Raw genomic sequence first — 23,859 nt, forward strand, 5'->3', positions numbered from 1 at the left:
CAGGGAGAGACCTCAGCAGAAACTAAACCTACCAATACCCTGAAATGGGACTTCTAGCTTCCAGCATTGTAAGAAAAGAAAATCCCATTGTTGAAGGCACACGATCTGTCTTCACTGAGCTGTGGTCTAGGCACTGGTTTGCCTCTGGAGGATGGAATTGGCACGAATGTGCAGCACATGAACTTTACCCACAAAAGACCACAACTGGATTTATCAGTAAGTCTGGTCACTGCAGCAAGATGAAAAATCTTGAGAGCAAATCACTAAACAATGCGCAGTGAAAGAGAAGACACTAAATAAATACACACCAAATATAAAGATGTCTTCTGTTACCTTCACACAAAGTACAGTCCTTCCCATGTCCTCTAAGAATGATAACGTTGGCTTCTGGGGTTGGGGGAGGGGACGCTGTGAACTGTGGCACACAAATGACGAGCAATTACTGGTGAGATCAATTCTGAATGTAGAACAAAAATGTGAACACAAATAATTTTGAAGAGAATGAAGAAGTCATCAAATTGCAGTGCAAATGCATTCAACTTTAATCTTTAATATCTAACATTATTGCTTTAGGAAATTTTACCCCCAAACCAGGAATAGAATGCTAATTACATAAAAATATACATATATAAAAAGTAGTTCACCATTTTCCCAGGAAAAGAAGGACAATTTCTAGAACAGTCGAGTGCTTTGTTTTAATCATAATTAAAGTCTTGCTCACCTATTAGCTCTGTAACTTACATATTTAAATTAAACGTTAAACAACCACTACAAGTTATAAATGTAAGAGGCCATTGCTGAGTAAATAGGTTCTTCTGTGAGAGGATGTTTCCCTTCTCCCACCCATTTTATAAAGCAGCAATATGATTAGTTTCATTTTATGAGTAGATGATCCATTGCTGCAAATGCTCATTCTCACCTCCCCACTGTATTTATCTGTATGTGTGGGTTGGTCAGAATAACGGGGCAACCTCTCTAACGATCAACAGCAAGAGGAGCTAGGCTTAGGCTTTCGGTGCAGACTGACGGTGTCGGTCTGAATCAGGGGATCTGACCTATCCTCCGTGGCAAGCACTCTTCGAACTGCTTCCTCAAAGGCCGCGGCGACATTTGTGGCATCCTTTGCACTTGTTTCAAAGTAAGGGTAGTCGCCGTTGTCCCTGCACCAGGCTTGGGCTTCTTCTGTAGACACTTGCCGGTCACTTATGTCAATCTTGTTACCCAAAATCACAAAAGGAAAGCTTTCAGGCTCTTTCACATCTGCGTAATATATGAATTCTTTCTTCCAGTTACTCAAGTTCTGGAAGCTTTGAGAATCATCGACACTGAAAGTGAGCAGGCAGCAGTCAGAACCTCTGTAAAAGGGTGTCCTCAGGCTTCTGAACCTCTCTTGACCAGCCGTATCCCAGATCTGCATGGTAACAAAATGTCCATCTACCTCCAGATCTTTATTTAAAAATTCCACACCTATTGTATGGAAGAGCTGGGTATCAAACTTATTAGTCACATATCTGTTCATTAGAGAACTCTTTCCGACTCCACCATCTCCGAGGAGAATTACTTTAAAAAGTGATGATTTTCCTGCCATTATTAATCTCAAGATCTCTGACTTCAGAACCCTGTAAAATAAAACGGTACCATTACAACCCTTTAGACCTGTACTCCGTCCTACAGGATTCTATGAATAGCAGCGGTTAAAGGAAATAAACACAGAGCCCCAACTCCTTTCTGCACAGAGAATACCTAACAGTAAGCACTGCCACTTACAGAGCACTCAAGCACACACCAGGCACCGCCCCACCATTACTCCCACGACAGCTGGTGAGGGCTCACTAGGCCCCTCCTTTGGGTCTCAGCCGACAGAAGCTGGCACTCAAGGACAAGTCTGACCCCAAACACCTTGCTCTCAACCATTTCTCAACTCACAAAAAGCCTCCCCCCTCCCCCACCTTTTGTTAGAGACGCAGTAGGATGCTGAAGTAGGCAAGTCTCTGGGACAACTTCAAACAGCCCTTTGGTGACACAGTGACAGTGGCTTTCCCCTCCTGCCAGGGGTTTTCTCAAGGACACCCCTTCTTCTCTTCCCATGCTGTCATCATAGGAGCTGGTAACCAGGAAACCAGAGACAGAAGCCAACTGATTTGGCAGTGAACAAAAACAAGCCAAACACTGAGTAAATGAACTATTCTCTTCATTAGGAACACTACTTTGAGTTTGCCAAAATTAATGTCAGTAGCAATGGAATTTTTCTACTTTATTTTTTAATTTTTATTTGATTTTAGAAAGGAAGGGGAAGAGAAAGAAGAGGAGCGAGGGGGGGAGGGAGGGGGATGTGGAGGGGGAGTGGGGGGAGAGGGAAAGGGAGAAGGAGAGAGAAACATTAACTTGTTGTCCCACTTATGCATTCATTGGCTGATTCTTGTATGTGCCCTGATGAGGGATCAAACCCTCAACGTTGGAGTATCAGGACGATGCTCTAACCGACTGAGCTACCTAGCCAGGGCATAGAATTTTTAATGTAATATTGTAATATAGCACATTCTACCCACAAGACTCATTTGGGCAGTTCCAACTTAACAAGTGTGAGCCTATGCTGTTACTTGTGAGTTTCGAGGGGGAATAGAGTAAACCTTAAATAAAAACATGGCGTGCCCTGGCTGGTGTGGCTCAGTGGATTGAGAGCTGGCTTGTGAACTGCAAGGTTGCAGGTTCGATTCCCAGTCAGGGCCTGAGTTGCAGGCCAGGACCCCAGTTGGGGGTGTACGAGAGGCAACCAATGTTTCTCTCATGTATTGATGTTTCTCTCCTTCTCTTTCTCCCTCCCTTTCCCTCTCTAAAAAAAGTAAATAGAAATAAAAATCTTAAAAATATATCTTTTTAATAAAAATAAAAGCATGGTGCTATGCAAGTACCTCTTAGGGAAGACCCTGAGGCAGGGTAACAACTTTCCTACACTACAGGCACCAGCCTGGGGGGCGGAGGGGGAGGTTCAGACATCCAGGCTGCTTCTAAGTGCTGTTCCTATTTAAGCTTCTGTTTTAATTCTTTCTTATGGAAAATTTCAAACATACATAAAATTTCTGAATAATGATAATAATATAATGATACCCATGAACCCTAAACCTAGCTTCACCAATTATCTACCTGTGGCTATCCTATTTCCTCTGTCACTCCCTATTCTCCCTTCTCCCCAGTGATTCTGAATCCAACTACATCCCAGACTCTGTACGTATTTGAGAACTAAGTGGCCCTTAGCATAAGGAAAGCTATAAAAGAAGATGGCCTTGGCAGTAGCTACACCCTCCACCTGCAGCGTCCCACATGGCAGCCGGCAGCCACATGGCGCTGCAGAGCACTTGGCATACGGCTGGGGGGGGGGAGGAACTAAATTGTTATTTAATTTTAACTCATTTGAATAGCCATCATTAGAGAGCCAATAGCTGTACTGGACAGCAGAGCCCTAGAACAAAAATGGTAATTAACTTGAACATGACAGTAGATAGTATGAGTCCCCCCGTGGGACGGTAAGACGTGAACAACTGTGATGTTACTGAGATGAATCTGCAGAATCTCGGCAGTAAACATTATCTGGCTATCTCTTAGCTATTCAAGCGTGACCCAGTGTAACGTAACCAAACACTTCCTACAACGTGCAAGAATTCTGTATTTCCAACTACTTGCCATACTGTTCCGGTAAAACCTGTAGCCACTTGTCCCTGACTCTTACTGGCTCTTTTCAATTACTACTATAGTACTTACTGCTAATAATCAATACAACTTAAATTGGCCAACAAAAGTATGAGGCAATCAAGCTGCACAGCTCTTGGACACTTCTCGTTGCCAATGGATCACTCAGCCCAATGCCCAGACTAAATGACTGTTACAGAGGAAATTGAAGGAATGTCATGCCTTCTCATTTGCTGACATATATAACGAGGTACTACACAGCCTCCTCTTTTCTTGGCAGCCTTGCTTAAACCACTTCAACTAACTATAAAGGGAGAAACACATCCGAAAAAGCACACCGCCTGCTCTGACTTAGGGCAAGTAGCTGCTGAATGCCCCTCCTTAACCTTCATCAGCAGCTCTCCACAGGTGCAAGTCTAAGTCCAACTCCTAAGGCAAGGTGCTTGGCCCTGCTCCCCATTCTTGGCTTCAGTCATTCGGAAAAGCGCACTCAGATGGAACTGAAATTCAACTCCACCTGCTCAGCTCACACGCGTTCCCTTGCCTTCGCCCTGGCGCATACTGTTCCCTCTGCTGGTGATCCCACCCCGCTCCACCGAACTCGCCGCTGACGGACTGCTGGGCCCTCAGAGCTATCAGCATGGTCATCACCAACACCGGGAGCCTTTCCCAGCAGCCCCCATCCCAAGGCTGTTCCTTCCACGCAATGTTTAAGATATGTGAGCACAGAAGTTCCGGGCTGTGTAACGAGGGTGTCACAGATGCGCGTCATCCTAGTCTATCGTGTGTCCCAGGCTTTGTATAGGTCTATACCTGCCTTACCAGGCACCAAGTTTTATTGTACAGCCTGAACTGTAAGAATATCTACATCAAATCATAAACCAGATTATGCAATCTACAATCTCCACTCAGATGACGGGCTGCAGGTCTACCAAATTACCGTATTTCTCACTCCATAAGATGCATTCCCCACCACCCCCCCCCCCCGCAAAAGTGGGGGGAAACGTCTGTGCGTCTTATAGAGCAAACGCGTCACAGACCATGGTGTGTATTACCTGACCTGTCAGCGGTGGCGACAGTTGTTAGAAGAGGAAGCGGTGGGCTCACGTGAAACCCCTGTGGATGCTTAACTGTCCCACTTTACTGCTGAACCTCAGGGTGTCTGAAGATAGCGAAGAAAGTGATATCAGTGATTGTGAGCAACCGAGCTTCATAAATTCTGACACTAGCGATGATGAATTCTTGGGGTTCCCGGAAAACTAGAAGAGTACTTGAACCTTAAAGTCTCTCCTCATTTGTTAATGACAGTGGTGATGGTTCTTAATACCGCTGTTGACTGCTGTTCACTTTTATGTGGTTGAAACATGATTGTGTTATATTTTATTAAAGATTTTAGTACACCATTTGGTTCAGAATATTTTTTTCCTTGTTTTCCTCTTCTAAACCTAGGTGCGTCTTACAGTGCGAAAAATACGGTAAGTCTTAAGACATTCCTTGCAACTGGTCATTAATAACTTCATCAGGCCACATGGATACTTCTTTTCTTTTTTCATTTCCTAGTTAGTGGGATTTCCTAGTTAGTGACATTATTCTGATCAAACAAATTTGTGGAATGCTAGACTCACACACCAGGAAACAGGGTGCACTGTTTACATTTCCCCATCTATATTTTGGGGCCTTCCAGATATCCTATTGGGGAGTATGCTGGCACTGATTAAAACAACTAATACACACACACCTCTCTGATTCTAACTATAGAACTGTATATAAACATACATGGTGATACACATCATTGTATAAACCATCGCATTTCCCAATGACATCTAACAAAAAGGTAGATCCATGTAATCTATACATTAACATAACCATAATCAGTTTACAGACATTTAAAATGTTTTTTCTTTTGTAAAACAATAAAATCCTTTAAAACTTCTTTAGTAGAAGTATAAGCTGAATGAATAAAAATACCCTATGTTATTATCTGAACTTACCGTGAAATGTAATGTCAAGTCTTTTATAATCCACAGTTTGGAATGACTGCCCAAAGACAACAATCCTCCCCAAGGCTAAAACACAATTTGGGTGACAGAACGAAATTCTGTAAGGAAACCTGAATGAGAAAAGCACACTACATAGGTCATAACGCTGACCTTAACCGTTCAGTTCAAGCATCATCATCTGCAAAGAAAAAATCAGAGATCAGCTCACCAACGTATATTCAATCTGTTTTCATAATTTTAAGAGTAAACACAAGAATTAAAATACGAAAGAAAGATCTGCCTTTCATTAGCAGCAAAATTCTTTTTTTAAAGATTTTATTTCTTTACTTTTAGAGAAAGGGGAAGGGAAGGAGAAAGAGAAGGAGAGAAACATCCATGTGAGACAGAAACATCAATCGGTCGCCTCTCGCACACGCCCAGACTGGGGAACTGAACCTGTGATCCAGGCATGTGTCCTGGCCAGGAATCGAACTGGCGGCCTTTTGCGTTGTGGAATGATGCCCAACCAACTGAACCACAGCAGTCAAGGTTTAATTCTTAATTTAAAGGGAAAATTACACCTGAAAGCTGCCCATGACCTTTCTCAGCCTAAAAAAGTCCTGGACTCAAATATTACATTTTAATCACTGTTTTTTTTTTCCCTAGAAGTCTTTTTTGCCTGCCTGCCCTTTTCTTCTAAGTTTCACTCAGACAGCTATAACGTTTTGTTAAGATGAAATGTAAAATATTTCACTCACTCTTCAACATTTGCCCATATTTTTAGTGGCTTAAAATCATCATACTCCAGAGAATAAAATAAAGCTAACACGAAGAAGGAAAAAAGAAGGGCCACGCCAGGAAAGGGCACCAAGTGGACACAGGAAGAGTCGGGCTAAGGGAGCAAAGAGTGTCATGAGGCTTCTTTCTGGGCAGCCAAGGCCAAGGTGAAAACTTTCTGCTGAACCAAATAAAAGCCCACTATCAGAAAGGAGAACTGGTTCCTGGTGTCGAAGGCCAAGAACGCAGACCCACGGGCAATCGACCTGATATCCTGAAGCTCACGGGACAATGGTGACAACAGTACCTACCTCTTGGACTCTTGGGAAGATTCACTCAAGGCACAGACAATGGAGAGAGATCCACCACTGTGCCGGGCTCCTCATAGGATGCAGGACGTCTCTGTGGAATTAATACAAGAAGAAGTTTTTACTGGCAGTATTACAAAGAGGCTTCTTTTATGGCTATTTCTTGAGTCAAATTTTAGTTAGTTACCAGTGGAACAGAAGAGAGGATTATGCAGGCAGGCAGTGGGAAGCCAAAGGATCCCAGCCTAGAGATCAAATGCACCGTGAAGGTTCCCAGTGACGAAGTGGAGCTGTGCTCAAGACCCCGCCTCCCTCTGTCTAAACCAATGGTTTCAAGCCCCCGCACCTCCCCCCAAAGTGAAGGGCATTTTTGTTGGACTTACGTATAGCAGTCCTTAACTTATCAGTTCAAGCAACGAAAAAAATGAGACTCCAAACCTTGACATTTCAGAGTTAAAGACCAAAGAGCAGTAATGATACAGGCATACCTCAGAGATGCTAAGCGTTCAGTTCCACTCCACTGCAATAAAGTGAAATGTCACAAGGGACCAAGTCACGGGAATTTGGGGGTTTCCCAGTGCATACAAGTTATGGTTCCACTATACTGTTGGATATTAAGTGTGCAATAGCATTATGTCTAAGAAAACCAATGTACATACATTAAAAAAAACTTTATTGCTAAAAAATACTAACCATTTTCTGAGCCTTCAGTGACTCATAATCTTTTTGCTAATGGTTGCCACAAACCTTCCATTTGTGGGAAAAAAGCTGCACTGTCTTCAAAAAGCAATAAAGCAAAGAGCAACAAACCGAGGTGTGCCTTTCATAACAACGCCAACACCGACGGAGCCCGAAAGCCACGTACTCTGCTTTACTGCCATCGCTCCTCACAAGCCTCTCTCTGTCCCCACACTGCACACGAGGACACTGACGCAGAGAAGTCACACACCTTGCTCAAGCTCACACGGCTGGTAAAAGGTGGAAATGAGTTCAGAATGCAGCAGACCACTCGAAAGCCCAGCACCTGACCCACTATGCTTAGGTGCCTTCGCATTTATTTCTGAGGCTGTTGCTGTGGCGAGTATAATGAAAATACGCAGTACAAAGCACATCTGAGTGTACCTAAGTTTTATCAGAGCTTCAGTGGCTTAACATGTATTAAGTGAAATGCCCAGCAAATGTTTGTAGAACTCTCGAGCACCACCCCAGAGGCCTAGCATTCAGTGGAGCGGTGGGAAAGCAGTTTTTCAACAAGCACTTAGTGAGGGCTTACTGTGTGCCAGGTGCCGAGGATGCAAGCCTCACCCCGTCTCAGTGCCTACTGTGTGCCAGGTGCCGAGGATGCAAGCCCCACCCCGTTTCTGTGCCTACTGTGTGCCAGGTGCTGACGATGCGAGCCCCGCCCCGTTTCTGTGCCTACCGTGTGCCAGGTGCTGAGGATGCGAGCCCCACCCTGTCTCAGTGCCTACCGTGTGCCACGTGCCAAGGGTGCGAGCCCCACCCCGTCTCTGTGCTTACTGTGTGCCACGTGCCGAGGCTGCGAGCCAAATGCAGTCTCAGGGAGCTGAGGAGGGACAATCACACGCAAAGCCATGACATTACGACTGTGCTGAGTCCTACAAATGAGAGTCTGTACTTGGTATAAAATACAACTATTCTCATTCAACCACAAACCAAAGAACAACCTAAACAATACAGGGGATTCTACCCAGCATCTCCCTTGGTGAGAGATGTGATGTGTAAACCTGCCCCTTGCAGGGGCATCTCAGGGCTATGTGTGATTCCACCCACCAGGTGGATGTCCATTTCCTGCACCCTGATTCTGTAACACAGCCAGGTACTTCATCTGCCACTCGGTCAAAGAAAAAGCGCTAACTTCCAAAGCCAGAGAAAAACTGGCTGTGTTCAACAGTGTCAGTGAGCGACTATACCCCAGTTTCCTGTGTGTACTATTCCAAAGGGACGTCTCAGTGGTCATTTTTGCTGCATGCTGTCCTTAGAACTCAGCCTTCCAAGGTCTGCTTCTACTATCGGTTGATCTGACCGAGGGAGAGTGGGTTTGGTTAACAAGCTAAGAAAATGTGAGAAGAGGGGAGGGAGCCACAACCAAGAAGAGGGACCAGCCCTGGCCAAGGTCCTGCCGAGGCAGCCTGGCATGTACTGGGGGAGTCCAAGGTAGGCCTGAGCACTGGAGTCCAGAGAAAGGATAGTTCCGGGTGGACGGGACTGAAGGAAGACCTGGGGCAGGCAGGGCCTCAGAAGCCAAGGAAGGATTTCTGGAAATGACCTAAATGTCCACAAGGAGACATGGGACTACAGAAATACACTGTTGAGTGATAAACCCAAGTAGCAGGTACATCATGATCACACCATGCAAAAGCTTACAGATTTATATTAAAGTCCTCCAGAAAACCTAGAATAATCAAAACCAAGTTCAATCTTCAGAGTTCTGGTTTGGTTGCAAAGTCATACTTTTTTTAAATATCAAAAATATATAAAAATGAATCAAAAGTTTCATGTTCAGTTAAAGTCTAGCTTGACTGAATGCTGCAATGAAATGGAAATCATCTTCTATTTTTTTAAAGATTATTGATTTATTCATTTTTAGAGAGAAGGGAAGGGAAGGAGAAAGAGAGGAAGAGAAACATTGATGTGAGAGAGAAACATCGATCGGTTGCCTCTCCCACGCCCCAGACCGGGACCTGGCCCGCAACCCAGGCATGTGCCTTGACTGGAAGGCAAACCACTGACCTTTCAGTCTATGGGATGACGTCCAACCCACTGACCCACACCGATCAGGGCAAAATCATCTTTTAAATTTTCTTTAAATACTGCTACCCACCAGACCCCAGGGACAACTGCTTGCTCAATTTTTCTATAATTTTGATTATATTAAAAATAACTCATCATGACACCAAAAATACTAGCAACAAAAAAATAAATAAATTGAACTTCATCAAAATTAAAAACTTTTGTGCTTAAAAAAGGACACTATCAAGAAGTGAAAAGACAGGATTGCTGGGGGAAGGGGGGTGCTGGGTGGAGGGGAGCAAGGGGGAGAAAATTGGAACTGTTGTAACAATATAATCAATAAGAATAAAAAAAAAAAAAAGAAGTGAAAAGACAACATACAGAATGGGAGAAAATATTTGGAAACCAAATATCTGATAAGGGACTTGTATCTAGAATATATAAAGAACTCTGAGAACTAATAAAAAATAAATAAGTAACAATATATAAAGAACTCTTAGAACTAATAAAAAATAAATTAACAACCCAACTTAAAAATGAGCAAAAAATAGTTAACATCAATAGCCAGTACAGAAATGCAAATAAAAACTTCGAGATACCACTTCACAGCCACTAGGATGGCTAGAATCAAAAAGATAGATTGTAAGTTATGAAGAGGTTGCGGAGACACTAACTCTCTCACACTGCTGATGGGAATATAAAATGATACAATGATAATGAATAACAGCCTGGTGGTTCCGCAGGAAGTTAGTTACCATATGACCCAGCAAGTCCTCTCTGAGGCAAAGACCTATGAGAAATGAAGACCTACGTCCACATAAAAACCTACACGTCAATGTTTATAGCAGCATTACAGTATTCATAAGTCCCAAAACAGAAACAACCTAAATGTCCATCAACTGATAAATGGATAATAAAATAGGCATTATCTATACAAAGGGAGATTAATCAGCCATAAAAAGGAGTAAAGTACTGCTACCCCAACATGGATAAACCCTAAATACATTATAAGTGAAAGAAGCCAGACACAAAAGGCCATATATGTAATTCCATTGGTATGAAATGTTCAGAATAGGCAAATCCATAGACAGAAAGTACATCTATGGTTTCAGGAAATGTGGGTGAGGGAAAATCAATAGGGAGTGACTGCTAATTAGTAGTTTCTTTGGGTGGGGGGAGGTGAAAATATTCTGGAATTAAAGTGGTGATAGTCACACAAGTTCGCGAATATACTAAAAACTACTGAACTGTATATGAGGTCTGGAAAAAGTCCAACCATTGTTAACAAGAACGGTTTGTGCACCACTGATGTAAGCGGGCAGCCAAGGAGAGGGGACTGGAATGCACACACGTGAACGATGACGACTTTACTGTACTAGTCATTGAGCAAGGAGAGCAACGAATCTGCGTCAAATCTTCCTCTTCGGAAACTATTCAGATGATGCAAAGGCCACAGCCACAGGCAACTGGTGACCGGCAGCTTCATCAAGACAACACGTCCGCTCATGCATCACGTCTCCTGCAGAGTTTTTCGGTGAAACGTCAAATCTCTCCGGTGACTCAGCCCCTACAGCCCAGATCTGGCACCCAGAGACTTCTGGCTTTTCCCAAAAGTAAAATCACCTTTGAAAGCGAAGAGATTTAAGACCATTGATGAGATTCAGGAAAATACAAGGCAGCTGGTGGCAATCAGGAGAACTGTGTGAGGTCCCAAGGTGTCTACTTGGAAGGGGACTGAGGCATCATTGTCCTGTGTATAATATTTCTTGTATCTTCTTCAATAAATGTCTATTTTTCACATTACATTGCTGGATACTTTCTGGACAGGCCTCGTATATTAGAAAGATGGAGTTTATGATGAGTTAAATAATGTAGGTATAAATTTATAGACACACACACACGGCCTAAGGTCTTATTATCAAGACCCTAAAATTAGATTTACACAGAGCCACAAATAATCTCCTTGTCCCTGCATCACTGTCCTTCTAAGTAAACCGGTTACAAGCACAATAGATACTATTTTAGGATTACAATACCATGTGTTGGCACCAACACACATATATGACACACACTAATCTCAATGGGGACCTGGATAAGTAGGTCACTGGCAGGAAGGAAAAAGAACCATGTTTTCAGCAGATACCTCAAAACTAAAGATAGAAAGAACTGTATGTCAGCCCTTTCCTTTTCATAATACTACTTTTCCAATTTTTCTGTTGTGGACTTTTATCTTGCACTATCAATTGTTTATGGATAGTTTATCAGTAGTAGCCTTTTGTCTGGCCTTCTGCGACCCCTTGCTGGTTTCCCAAGCCATATACCACAATAAACCGAGAGGGAGTCAGACCCGAGCATGGAGAACACTTTAACAGGAATGTTTCATTAAAGGCAGACATTTTTACTGGTCATGGGCCTAATTGTCTCCATTCTTACAGACAACTACAGCCCTTTATTTCTTCATTATTTTTATTATACAGGATTTTGAGCGAGGCATTCAAAGAGCTACCCAACCTCGCTTACAAGCCTGTCCCAATTACAACCCTACAAGTCACCATCCCCAAACCTATCACAGGCATTTACCGTCCGGCCTTTGATCAGGCCCTTACATTAGCTTGGGAGGCCCCTCTCTACACCAGGACAGCTATGAAAATCCGAGTCATCTAAAGGCCTCGTTTAGATTCCTCGCCCAAGAGGCCTTCTATGCCTCCTCGGCCTAATCTTTCTCTTCACTCTAATCATTTGCAGCTCTATGACAGCTCACGTTCACTTATGCTCTAACCGGTCAGTTGTGTAGGAGTCTGCTCGGCTCCCCGGGCAGGACGCACGACACCTAATGCCATCATTCATTTGTTCTTTTTGTTGTTGTTGTTCTGCAACATTTTATACCAAGCTTTACACATGGTGACGTACCAAAGAAGTGCTAAACTAAGAACAAATTACTTTCTCCTTTATTCTTGTTATTCTATTTTTATTTTTCCATTTGCACTTTCCATCCTTACAATTCTTTGTTTCTCTCATCTACTTTTGAGGTCTATTATAATACAATGGGAAGGGGCAAAAAAATTGATTCTTACTTGTGACTCTAATGAGAAAACCACTTTAAAATAAGTACTGCTGACTGCAACAGGGAACTGGTAGTTGAAAAAAATAACATTCTTCTAACAAGCAGCCACGGGGAGAGTAGGCTGGATTTGTACACTGCTTTTCTCAAAATTTCAGATTTTCAAACACATACTCTGCAGTTCCCTGGCTAGTTCTCACTTCCAAACACCTAAATTGAATTTATCACTCCTGGTATAAGTTTAGGAACAGATTTTGTTTTTCATACCCACACATTCCTTTGCATTCACCCTGACTGCCCTAGTTAGAGGCACACTGCTTATTTCATTTCAGACCTTAAGAAACTGAGGCTCCAAGAAACTAACCAAGGAAATAAAAACATGGACAAGCTCTACATTCTTTCAATTTTAAGTGGAGCTATATTTATTTCCTTATAATATCTTAATGTAGGCGTGTCTCCCTTAGCCTAATTAACTCCACTCTTTGTTTCTAAGGCTTCCCGATTGTCCTGCTGAAGCGTCTGAGCAAGAGGCAAGTCAAGGAAGTCGTGAAGTCTAGCTCCACTACAAGAGGTCGACTGGAAAAAAGAAAAAGGAAGAATTAAAGCAAATACCGCAGGAACAGACCAACTTGGGGACACAGCTTGACAGATGAAATGATTACCCAGCCGACCCCTTAGCATTACCTCGCAGAGACAGCTAGAGGAGGATAAGACCGGAATCAAACCACACTTCTCACGGCATAGCACCTCAACCTACAGTATTTAAAGGGCTCATTTCATGATGTCTCTTTTCGGAAGATGAGTCATCTAATGAAGCTTTTTAGGAGACACATGCTCACCATTTGCTTAAAACAAGGCCTGTCTGTAGTTGGGTATACTAACTAATCATTAACAGTTGTGGAGACAGTGGGAAACAGAAGAGGAAAAACCAGATTTGGTTAAGGAACTACTGGGTTGGCCAAAAAAAGTTCCTATAGTTTTCCCTGTACGAAGGCTCTAGTAGAGCTTAGTTGTCTTTAATGTCACTTGAAATAAGTTTTTCTTAGATTCTACTGTGACAGCTGTCTTATCAGCATGCATTTTTTAAAAAAACTTACCGAAATTGGTGAATTTTTGTGCGGCCACTTTAATATTGAAGATGGAAGAAAATATGCGAGATTTTCAGCATATTATGCTTTATGATTTTAAGAAAGGTAAAAAAGAAACTGAAATTCAAACAAAAGATCTGTGCAGTGTATGGAGAAGGTGCTGTGACTGGTGGAATGTGTCAGAAGTGGTTTGCGAAGTTTCTTGGCACTACTGACATTTTGGCCAAATAATCCTTTGCTGTGGGGGGCTGTCTCATGCACTGGAAGATGTATAGCAGCACCCCTGGCCTCCACCCACTAGAAGCCAATAGCGGGAGACTGTAGTGTTGATTACGATCTCGGACGCTGAAATAAATCCGGCAGGCAGGATTATTGGCCAGTAACGAACGGAGGACTGTGGACTGTGGCTCGCTCTGACCACCAGCGGAGAGCGGGAAGCCTCAGCCTCTTTTTATTAGGATTTCAAAAGCTACCAGAACAGGGGGTGTGACATTCCAGCCAACAACAGGAGAATTTTACAAGTGAAAGAATTCTTACAGTAGCATTAATATGTAAAATACAGCCGGGGTAACTCCTGGTTTAGCTAACACCTGTCAAGGAAGCAAGGCAGACACACTAATCCTCAAGGCCAGCTCCGTTTTAAGACTTCATTAACAAGGAGGCAGATGGAGTACTCAACAGAACCTGTTTTACCCAGGATTCCACGACTCAGTGGCCTCGACAGCCTAAAGCCGAAGGCGGAGACGAGAGTTGCTCATCATGTCCTGGGTCACGGGATGCCACCTGGGTGGTGGGGCATGAGAATGCCCCTACCTAGAGATCTGTCTTCCTGCAACAGGAGACAGCCGACATACTCAAAATATCCCAATCAATAAAGGTATTGGGGCAAATGAAAAATGTGTCTTTGATTTTACGGAAAAAACCGTAAGAACTTTTTGAACAACTCAATACATCTCCTTAAACCATCACGAAAGCACACAGCACTATCTGACAGAATTTTTCTACAAGGATGTCCAATACGGTGTTCACTAACCTCCCACAGCTACAGAGCACCTGAAATGTGGCTGGTCCAACTAGAACCGAATTTTTAACTTCATTTCCTTTCACTTAAGTTTCCACTTAAATTGCTACATGAGTACTGGACTGGACAATGTATGTACAGAGCGTGCTTACCTGGGAGTCCATGAAGGAGCTGCAGGGGTAAATGAACCTAGAATCACATGTGAAATAAGGATGAGTGCACGGATGGAAGCATGTGAGCTTCAGCTTTCCTCTGAAAAGAGGAACAAAGGTTTCATCAGATTCTTAAAGGAATCTGGACCTCAAGAAATGATCAATACATGCCTGCATCATTAGTATGTTACGTGTGACCCATTTGTGTAGCTCATAACACTCTCAAAACTGTCCTCTTTACTTGGTATCACTATTTTCCGTTCTCTCCCCCACTCATGAAACTTCATTAATACTATGGCCATGAACTGTGATGGTTCAGCGCACAGACTTAGGGGAAACTGCTAATCCTGGAAGTAAAGGTGTTTTGTTCTTTGCTGTGTTTAATGGGGTCCTTAAAAGAAACAAGCATAACTGTATCTACCTGTAAGAAGACACTTACCTATAAAAGGCACCTAAAATGCTTGACAATAAAGAAGAATGGGGTCGTTTAAGGTTTCACTTGGATGGACAGAGTTAAAATGAAGAAGAAAAAAAAGAAAGAAAGAAAGAAAAAACAAAAACCAGATAAAGATCACAAGATAGGAATTCAGTACTGGGAATTAAGACCGGCTATTTCAGGAAGAATGCATTATGAAAGAAATGAATTCGAATACGTGTTTCAGAACACACATTAAAACATGATCTGCTGTAACTTAAGGAAACATTGGTTCTGACTCCTCTCAAGTTCGATAAGAAACCAGATGTCTTTAATTTGGAGCAGAAAAGTGTATGAGCTGGAGAACTACCAAATAAATTTGGGGAAGAGTTAGTATACAAACAGTGCCCATGAGGCACAAAGCCACAGCAAAGTGGAACTTCTTGACTGTTAGAGAAATTAAGTAAGCTAAGAGAAGTGGAAATTTCTCAAGATACCGTTCAAGAGGACAGCTCTGTGGCTGGCATATGGGACTCAGCTAGACTAAAGGCTCTCGTTCCGCAGAAAAGTTGTCACCCGGGCAAAATGACAGGAGAGCCTAAGACTGCTGGAGGGAGCTTTCCAGAGAGTTCCCTTCATCCCACTTCTCCATCATGGGTGCCCGTTTGCCCCCAGGCAATGAAGCTGACTCTGCTTACAGAAAGCTCTCCAAGCCTGAACTTCCTGTGCCATCACTACCCAGTTCCCGTCTATGCCTGATCAGCCCTCTCCACAGCTCACCGCTCACACAGGTTCCCAGCTTGATTCCCCGACTCCTATGTATGCAGAAGTCACCAGACAATTGATTCCTAATGGCCACCCCAAAGGCTTCTCCTTGGTCCTCATCTAAATGGCCTAAGGCATATGCACCCCTAAAGTGAATAGAGAGAAAACTGCTTCCCTTAGGATGTCCCATCATATGCTTCTAGAAAACACCCTGGTGGTTAACCAGTGTCCTCCCTGGAGGCCCACCCAGTAGACTGTAACTTCTCTCAGGTGTAGCCAGGACCTGGATGTACATGATATAGAATCTCAAAAGGGTACTCTGGCATTTTTTTTTGTTAGTGTTTTTTACAACGTAAACGATGATTTTATTGTGAAATTATCATAGATGGAAAATTAAATTGAATATTTATTCTGTCCATTTCATTTTAAAATAATCTTACCTTTTCCTGTACCATGTATTTCAATTGCCTGTTTAGTGAAAGTAAAGAAACCTGTAATTTTTGGCTTGTTTTAATTTAAATTTTATCATTGAATCCAAGACCCCACCATAAAATGTAATGCCAACAACCACATCTCAAGCCCCTAAGTAAGCATTTTTTTAAACAAATAAGGGAATGGAGGCCCAACTGGGAAAGAATCTTACCAAGTATCACACCTCTAGCTGGAGGCATAAAACCTTCAAATCTTAACTGGTGCTCTCAGCCACAGCGTGGCAGTGACCTTGAAAATGCTTCCTACTTAATGGTCCATAAAACTACCCTTGACAATAGGTTCCACCTTCTCTCCCTTTCACGCCCTTACCTTTCTGCAACCTAAGGCAGCCGGCTCCCTTTTCTAACAAGCTCTTAACGTTGGTATATGCTAAGGCTGAAGCCTTTAGGTCTTCCCAAACCCTGGGATATAAACATCAGCGATTTCTAAACTAAATCTGTTACAGAAACAGGTGTGTTCCAAAAAACCCCAGAGTTTGCGGCTGGGGGACGGGGAGAAGGAAGCAGCTTTTAGAATGCCTCCACATGCTTGAGGCTGGTGGCTAGTGTCTTTCTTATGCAAAATGGCTTTAATGCATCCAAGGCCCCAGGTAGATGGGAGGGGTCTTGGACCAGGGGACGGTATGGAGAAAGCACACAGAGCCTGCGGGAGGTTCTGTGAATGGTCAGAACTGGTTACCTCACCCACTGCATCAGAGGACGTAGTCAGGGATTTAAAAATAAGCCGCAGACATTTTAGCCAGGCTGACCGTGCGGATTGGACTGAGGCTGAGGCTGACTATGTGAATTTAACTGGGACTGACGATGCAGTTTTAAGGAAGGGACATACCTTGCTGCTTTGAAAAGGAACAGACTGACCATGTGGATTACAAAAGGACTCACTATGCAGTTTACAAGGAGGCCAAGAATCCACGAGGTTCTGTGTTAAAAGCTGGTGGACCCCATAACACAGACGAGGTCTCCCCAATCAGGATTGAATGATTGGCAGCTGCTGGTAAAGCTGAACTGTGTTTGGAAAGTAGGGAAAGGGTTTCTCTGACTTTTCTAAAACTAGCCTGGTTTGGTAAGGGGGGGGGGAGGCAAGAATATGTGTTTATGGGTGTCTTAAAGAACATAAGACTTAACAACAGAAATCTGCAAATAACTAAATCTATATAACTGTTAAATAAACTATTCTTTTTCTTTTCACTAAACTCTGGTATTGAGTTATAATTCTGGCGGCGGGCAATCCGGCCCCTAACTAAAGAGCCCGTGGGTTTGTTTTCAACTGGAGCAGCCCAGGGGTTCTGTAACACCTTCACTCCCACCAAACAGCCAAACGGACAAAAAAATGTACAAACCCAAGAAGGGACTATGAGAAGGAACCACACACGAGAGACAGAAACAAAACTGAGAAGATGGGAAAGAAATGGCCCGCTACGTGACAAACTGCGGAGACCAGGAACCCTAACGCACCTCTTGACACTTCCCGAGACAGGCGGCCAGGACTGAATGGGAGCGCAAGGGTTCCTCTGAATGGCTGGGGAGCCCATGACCACCGCTCTGCACCCAGAGGCCCCTTCCTCCACCAGATCTACTCCTAAAGAAGCGTGAGCAGCAGGAAACGGGGATGAAACACGATGGATGATGACGGAGAGGGGATATCAAGGCACAGTCTGCACAGGAAACGGGCACGGCAGCCTTCTTTAAATCTCCCAGGGAACCCCGGAGGTACTGGACGTCTGCAGGCCACCATGCCAACTGGCACTCCAGGTAGTTCCCAGTTTCAACATTAGATCATACCGCATTCCTTTTGATGACATCATATCTTTGCAAGGCTGGTTTTCTAGGGCTGGTGTGATAAAAACTCAGCTCAAGTACTGTGCAAATAGTGATGTGGAACAGGGTATCGAGGGTGGCAGCCCTTTGCTCCAAAACAACTGTTTATGAAATTTTACTTAAGAGGACAGGAACTTGCCCTCACCCGTGCGGCTCAGTCGGTCGGGCGTCGTCCCGCACACGCCCGAGTTGCGGGTTCGGTCCCCAGACAGGGCGTGTGCGAAGAGACACCTGATCAATGTTTCCTCCTTCTCCCTCCCTTTCCCCTATCTCTAAAAACAAATAAATAAAAGGCAGGAACTCATTCCAGAGAATGCTCTAGATTTACCAACATATGGTCCTCAACAAGTTCTGTTGTTCCTCGCTGTGACTCCCAAGGAAACCAGGTATGTATTTTCAGGCACATTCATCTAATCACTGCTCTGATTACACAAGCCTGAAGCTGCAGAGAGACTGGAGCTACTGCTTTACACCATACATAGCCTAGTGAGTTCTAACCTTTGGGGGGTGTTAAGTCATTTAAACACTCCTCTATTCGAGTTTTTCAAAGCAAGTTCTAGAAACAGAAATCTGTCAGGTTTTGTTTTTGGTGGGGGGGGGCGCTTCTCTCACACTGATAACACAACCAGTCTTATGAGAACTAACCTAAAAACTGCCTTAGCCTCTCTGTACCCAGAAGACTTAACACCGCGCACAAGAACTTCGAATTAAAACAGTTCCGTTAAGTTTACACGGCTCTGCTACCCTTCACACTTGGATAATTAAATGTGGCCGTGGAATGAAGGCATCACGCTGTGCCATCCTGTTCCTCCATCCCTCGGTACCATACATTTGTGAGGCATCCGACCTGAGACAAAAGTGAAGTCTGCAGCCAGACTCCCCACGATAAAATGGGCCAGGTTCCGTCAAGCCTCACCTGCTCTTCCAAAACTTACAGCCGGCTCTCTGCACCCCATCCGCCCCATGCAGATCTCGCTGTTACCTTACTCAGCATTCACTGACATCTAAAGATCCTCTGTATGTTCATGATTAGCAACGGCATTCCAAAAGCTGGACCCAGCACGGTCAAAAATAAAAAGTAATGGAACAATTCAGACGTGGACATACCCAGAGCTCGAGTTCACAACATGTACCAAGGTGCACTTCGGGAAAGAGCTTTCTTGCCCAGGTTATGGAATGAGCCCAGGAGCCTCCGGGCTCCCTGGTAAACACTGCCTGCAACTGCCCCCCCCCCCCCCCCCCCCCCCGCCAGGCCTCCCTCCACCTCCGCACCTGAGTCACAGGTCCCCGCCCTCAGGTATCCTGACCTTCCATTTGCATCACAGTTTTCCAAACTTCCTGAGGCATTTTGTGAGTTCACCACCTCCTCCCCACCCCCCAAAAAAATTCTTTAATAAATATCCTCTGTTGACAACCTACTTAAATCATAAGCCCTATTTTCTTATCCCTGGTTTGGACTAACAAATATATTACATAGCTAGCTTTCAAGTGAGGCACATTTCAAACAGAAACGCACACACTTCCACTTAGCTCATTTCCTCCTACCGCTTAACCAGCAAATTGCCTGGGGCAGAACTCCTAGGAAACCAATAATCTGATGTCTCTACTTGGTCTCCCCTAATCTCATAAAGAGAAATGTGGTGACCTAATTTGGCCAGAGCAGCAGGCCAGCTACAGAGATTGAGCAAGACTCCTCAGAGGCCCATGGAAGTTCTTCCTGCACCAATTCATCTTGACCCTTCCCCGGATAAAACCCCTCAACTAAGGAAAGAACACGCATTCATTCCTCTGTTAGATCCTATGAGATAGCAATCATTGTAGATGTATAATTTGGCATCCCACCTACCCCACAGTAGACAACTCCTGATAAGAGGCAGACAAATCTATTCATTAGCAAAGAATTACACTGTCCATCAGCATGAGTCAAAAAGCAAAGCCACCCACAAAAGATGCCATGTTGACTGCGTGAACAACACTTTCAGAGCATTCTTTTTTGACTCCTCCTCTCCATCAGTCACTCCCGAAGTCCACCTAAAAGTTACATCTGCCATCAGAATGAAGAAGTACATATACTGAAGAGCCTAGTCTTAGATAGTCATGGCGAACATGCACAAAAAAAAAAAAAATGGAACAAAGGTCATTTTTAAAAAAATATTTTCATCAGTTGTTTCTTGATTTCAACGATAAAATGCATGCATAGCTATTGTCTACTGAGGCTCAATTTAAGAATGTCTGTGCTCAACCATAATGGCTCCTCGATTTGATTCTTGTAAATATTCACACGTGGTCAACCTCCAAAGCTATCAAAAGCACATGAACTTTTCTTCACACAGTAACTATCATGATATGGCTACCTATGCATGCGCACACACCTGCTGTTTGGTTTTTTTTTTAATGACACCCCGCCCCTCACCTTGAGTAGCCACGGCAATACATTCTGTTCTAGGACAAGTCCTAACCTGATCCTACGATCGTGATTAGACTGGAAGTTGCCTACTGCCCTTCTTTTCAGCAGCGCCTTTCCATCAGCGCATGACAGGCTCGTCAGAAAACGCTTGTTAACAATTTTAATAAACCAAACTCCCTAAGTCTACTTCCACGGATCTGAATGACTCTCAAGTTCCTCTGGTCACTTTTTGCCTGTAAAAAAGAATGGATTCTGTAGCCCTGACTGGTGTGGTTCAGTTGGCTGGGTATTATCCCACAAAGCAAAAGGTCACTGGCTGCATTCCTGGTTCCGGCACGTGCCTGGGTTGTGGGTTTGGTCCCTTGAACAAGAGGCAACTGACCGATGTTTCTCTCTCACATTGATGTTTCTCTCCCTCTCTTTCTCCCTCCCTTTTTCCTCTCTCTAACAATAAAGAAATAAAATCTTTTTAAAAAATGGATTCTGTTATCAGAAATTAGCTGCTCACCCCCTAATCTTTCAAATGAATAAATACGCCTCTTGGTCAAAGGAAATCTCTTGAAGTTCTCAAATTTCCCCCCTGCTCTTTCTTAAAATCATGAGGTTTCCTAAATAGGAAAATGCTGTTGCATCTGAAGAACTACAGAAATCCTGAAACATGAGCTCTGAAGTTACACAGACCGTTCTAAAAGCAGGTTTTCCCGCCCCCTACACTAGTGACATTCTGGGCCAGACGACTTTCTGTGTGCGGCCTGCTCGGTGCATGGTAGGATGTTGAGCAGCATCCCTGGCCTCTGCCCACCAGATGCCAGCAGCACCCAAAACACGTGCAGACACTATCAAAGTCCCCACTTGAGAACTGCCACTCTCAACTCACACTGGCCTGTTCTGAATCCTGGCTCTGCCCTGTGTGACCACGGGAAAGAGACCCAACCCTCCGATGCCCCCAGCAAATGCCTCATCTGTAAGATGGGAGCAATAACGCAGAAGTGCTGTGAAAATTAAATGAAATGATGCACGTACAGGGTTTACGCACACACAACATCCAGTGCCAGAGAGGCTGCCCAAGAAATGAGGGGAGGCTAAAATTTAACTTTTGAAACCAAAGGAACTTACCTTCAGGCCTCTAGAGTAGTTTAGCCCAGATGGAAGTGGTTGAGATAGAAATGAAAAGAGAGGTTGGAAAAGAGGGAGCAGCACTTAAGTATTTCCCTTATCCCCAAGAACCTGGATGGAATCAAGGCCAAAGATGTTTCCTTAGTTTTGTTGGTCCACTTTAACCTCAGCAATGATAAACCAAAACTATCCCCACATCACCAAACTCTCAAAAATAAATATATCACCACGCCAGAAACTTCTTAGGGCAAGCAAGAGGAATGCACAACAATGTCCACACAAAAATACTGAAAGCACCAGACTGCCACACCACTGTCTTAGATTTGGAAATCGAAATAAGATACTGAGAGTTCTAGACAAGTAGTGAGAACTTCAACATAAGCTTCTAAACAAGAGCCTAAGAAGAAGTCTGCTTAAAAAGCCCAGCCCTGGCAGGGCTGGTGTGGCTCAGTGGATTAAGTGCCACAGCCTGTGAACCAAACGGTCGCCGGTTCGATTCCCAGTCAGGGCACATGCCTGGGTTGCAGGACGGGCCCCTCAGCTGCGGGCACTCAAGAGGAAACCATACATTGATGTTTCTCTCCCCCTCTTTCTCCCTCCCTTCCCCTCTCTCTAAAAATAAATAAAATCTTTAAAATGTTTAACTCTCTCCCAAACGCCTTTGGTATAAAATTTTAAAACTCTTAAAAAAAAGAAAAGTCCCAGACCGAAGAGTTGTGGGTTTCCTTCATCTCTACAGTTTAGCTCCACGTATTGGTTTTTTTGAAATTACAGGCAATTTAGGGATTTTCCATTACCGCTGTGTTAAGAGACTGAAAGACAAGTAAAAAAAAAAATTTTGTAATTTAAAAATGTTTATTGATTTTAGAGAGACCGAAAGGGAGATAGATAGAAATATGGATGTGAGAAACATGGATCGGCTGCCTCCCACAGGCGCCCTGACGGGGAATCAAACCCGCAACCTTTTGGTTCATCTGGGCTCTGAAATGCTATAAAGAATGGTCACGTGACAATTTGGAAACCAGCAAGAGAGTCATTCCTCAAAAGAGCCGTGGTCACGGGATGTGTCATCACTTAAAAAGAAACAACAAAACCCATACCTCCACCACGATTCGGTCAGCACTCGCAATTCTCATCTTGCCTCTTTACATACGAAGTTGGAAGAACGTAAGGAACTCGATTCTGACACCTTAGCCAGTCTGAATCAGATAACACCCCAAACTGTCTCTAGCCCCACGATTGGCTTTACATTCCCAATTCCTCACTCGGGTGGTCAGGAGCCGCCGCTAGGGTTCACCCAGGGAGCACGGCATGAGTCGCCCACATCAAATTGGGCGAGCGCCTCTGCTTTCTCCGCGCGGACCACTCGGGGCAGGTTTGGTCTGGGTGGGTTGGGGTGTGTGGATGCGCGCCCCCAGTGGCTGGGCGTAAGGCTGGTGGATGTGTGCGTCCCCGTGGGTTGTGTGTGCCTCTCGCCCCGGGCGTGCGTGTCTGGGGACGCGTCTTGCCCGCTGCGTCTGTCATCGGGAGGCAGGGGGCGAGCAGCCGGCCCCTGCCGGTGCGGCGAGTGACCCGCGCAGGCCCCGCGCGCCCCGCTCCCCAGCTGCCGGAGGCCCAGACTGCGCTGGCGCCCCGCGCGAGCTCAGACCCTGGCGACACCCACCCCCGGCTCCGGCTCCGGCTCCGGCTCCGGCTCCGGCTCCAGCCCCCGGCTGACCCCGAGGGAGTCCGCGCCCCACTCACCTCGCGGCCACACGGAGGATGTCCGCGAGCCCGGCCTGCCCTGTCCGGAGGCAACGAGACAAACGAGACAAACGAGACTGTCGCGGACCGGCGGGGTGGACGTGGCGGCGAAAGCGCTCCCAGAGTCTGACTCCAGAGGCTCCCGCCCAGCGCCGAGGGAACAATATGGCGACGGGCAGAGGCGGGGCCCGGGGGGAGGGGCGGGGCAGGGGAGGGGCGGAGCCTGAAATGGGAGCCCCGAAGTCGCCGTGCGCCCCCGCCTCGCCCACTCCGGGACTGC

At 44.7% G+C, this 23,859-nt stretch overlaps 1 protein-coding gene across 7 annotated transcripts; it reads right to left on the reverse strand.

Annotated features, from left to right (window-relative positions):
* Positions 1 to 535: 535 nt before the first annotated feature.
* RAB9A (RAB9A, member RAS oncogene family) lies at positions 536 to 23,642 on the reverse strand. Of its 7 annotated transcripts, none has more exons than XM_090264002.1 (5): positions 23,580 to 23,642; positions 6,755 to 6,845; positions 5,679 to 5,797; positions 4,748 to 4,849; positions 536 to 1,619 (listed from the first exon to the last, which is right to left on the reverse strand). In XM_090264002.1, the coding sequence occupies exon 5, from the start codon at positions 1,586 to 1,588 to the stop codon at positions 983 to 985; it is 606 nt and encodes a 201-aa protein (XP_090120128.1). In that variant the 5' UTR covers positions 1,589 to 1,619; positions 4,748 to 4,849; positions 5,679 to 5,797; positions 6,755 to 6,845; positions 23,580 to 23,642; the 3' UTR covers positions 536 to 982. The 7 variants fall into 7 exon arrangements, with proteins under 7 accessions (XP_090120128.1, XP_090120129.1, XP_090120133.1 ...); XM_090264003.1 differs by having other exon boundaries at positions 4,743 to 4,849; XM_090264007.1 differs by lacking the exon at positions 4,748 to 4,849 and having other exon boundaries at positions 5,679 to 5,753.
* Positions 23,643 to 23,859: the final 217 nt, after the last annotated feature.

The sequence above is a fragment of the Furipterus horrens genome, unplaced genomic scaffold, assembly GCF_987537825.1.
Source record: "Furipterus horrens unplaced genomic scaffold, mFurHor1.1.pri manual_scaffold_17, whole genome shotgun sequence".
Taxonomy (NCBI): Eukaryota; Metazoa; Chordata; class Mammalia; order Chiroptera; family Furipteridae; genus Furipterus; species Furipterus horrens.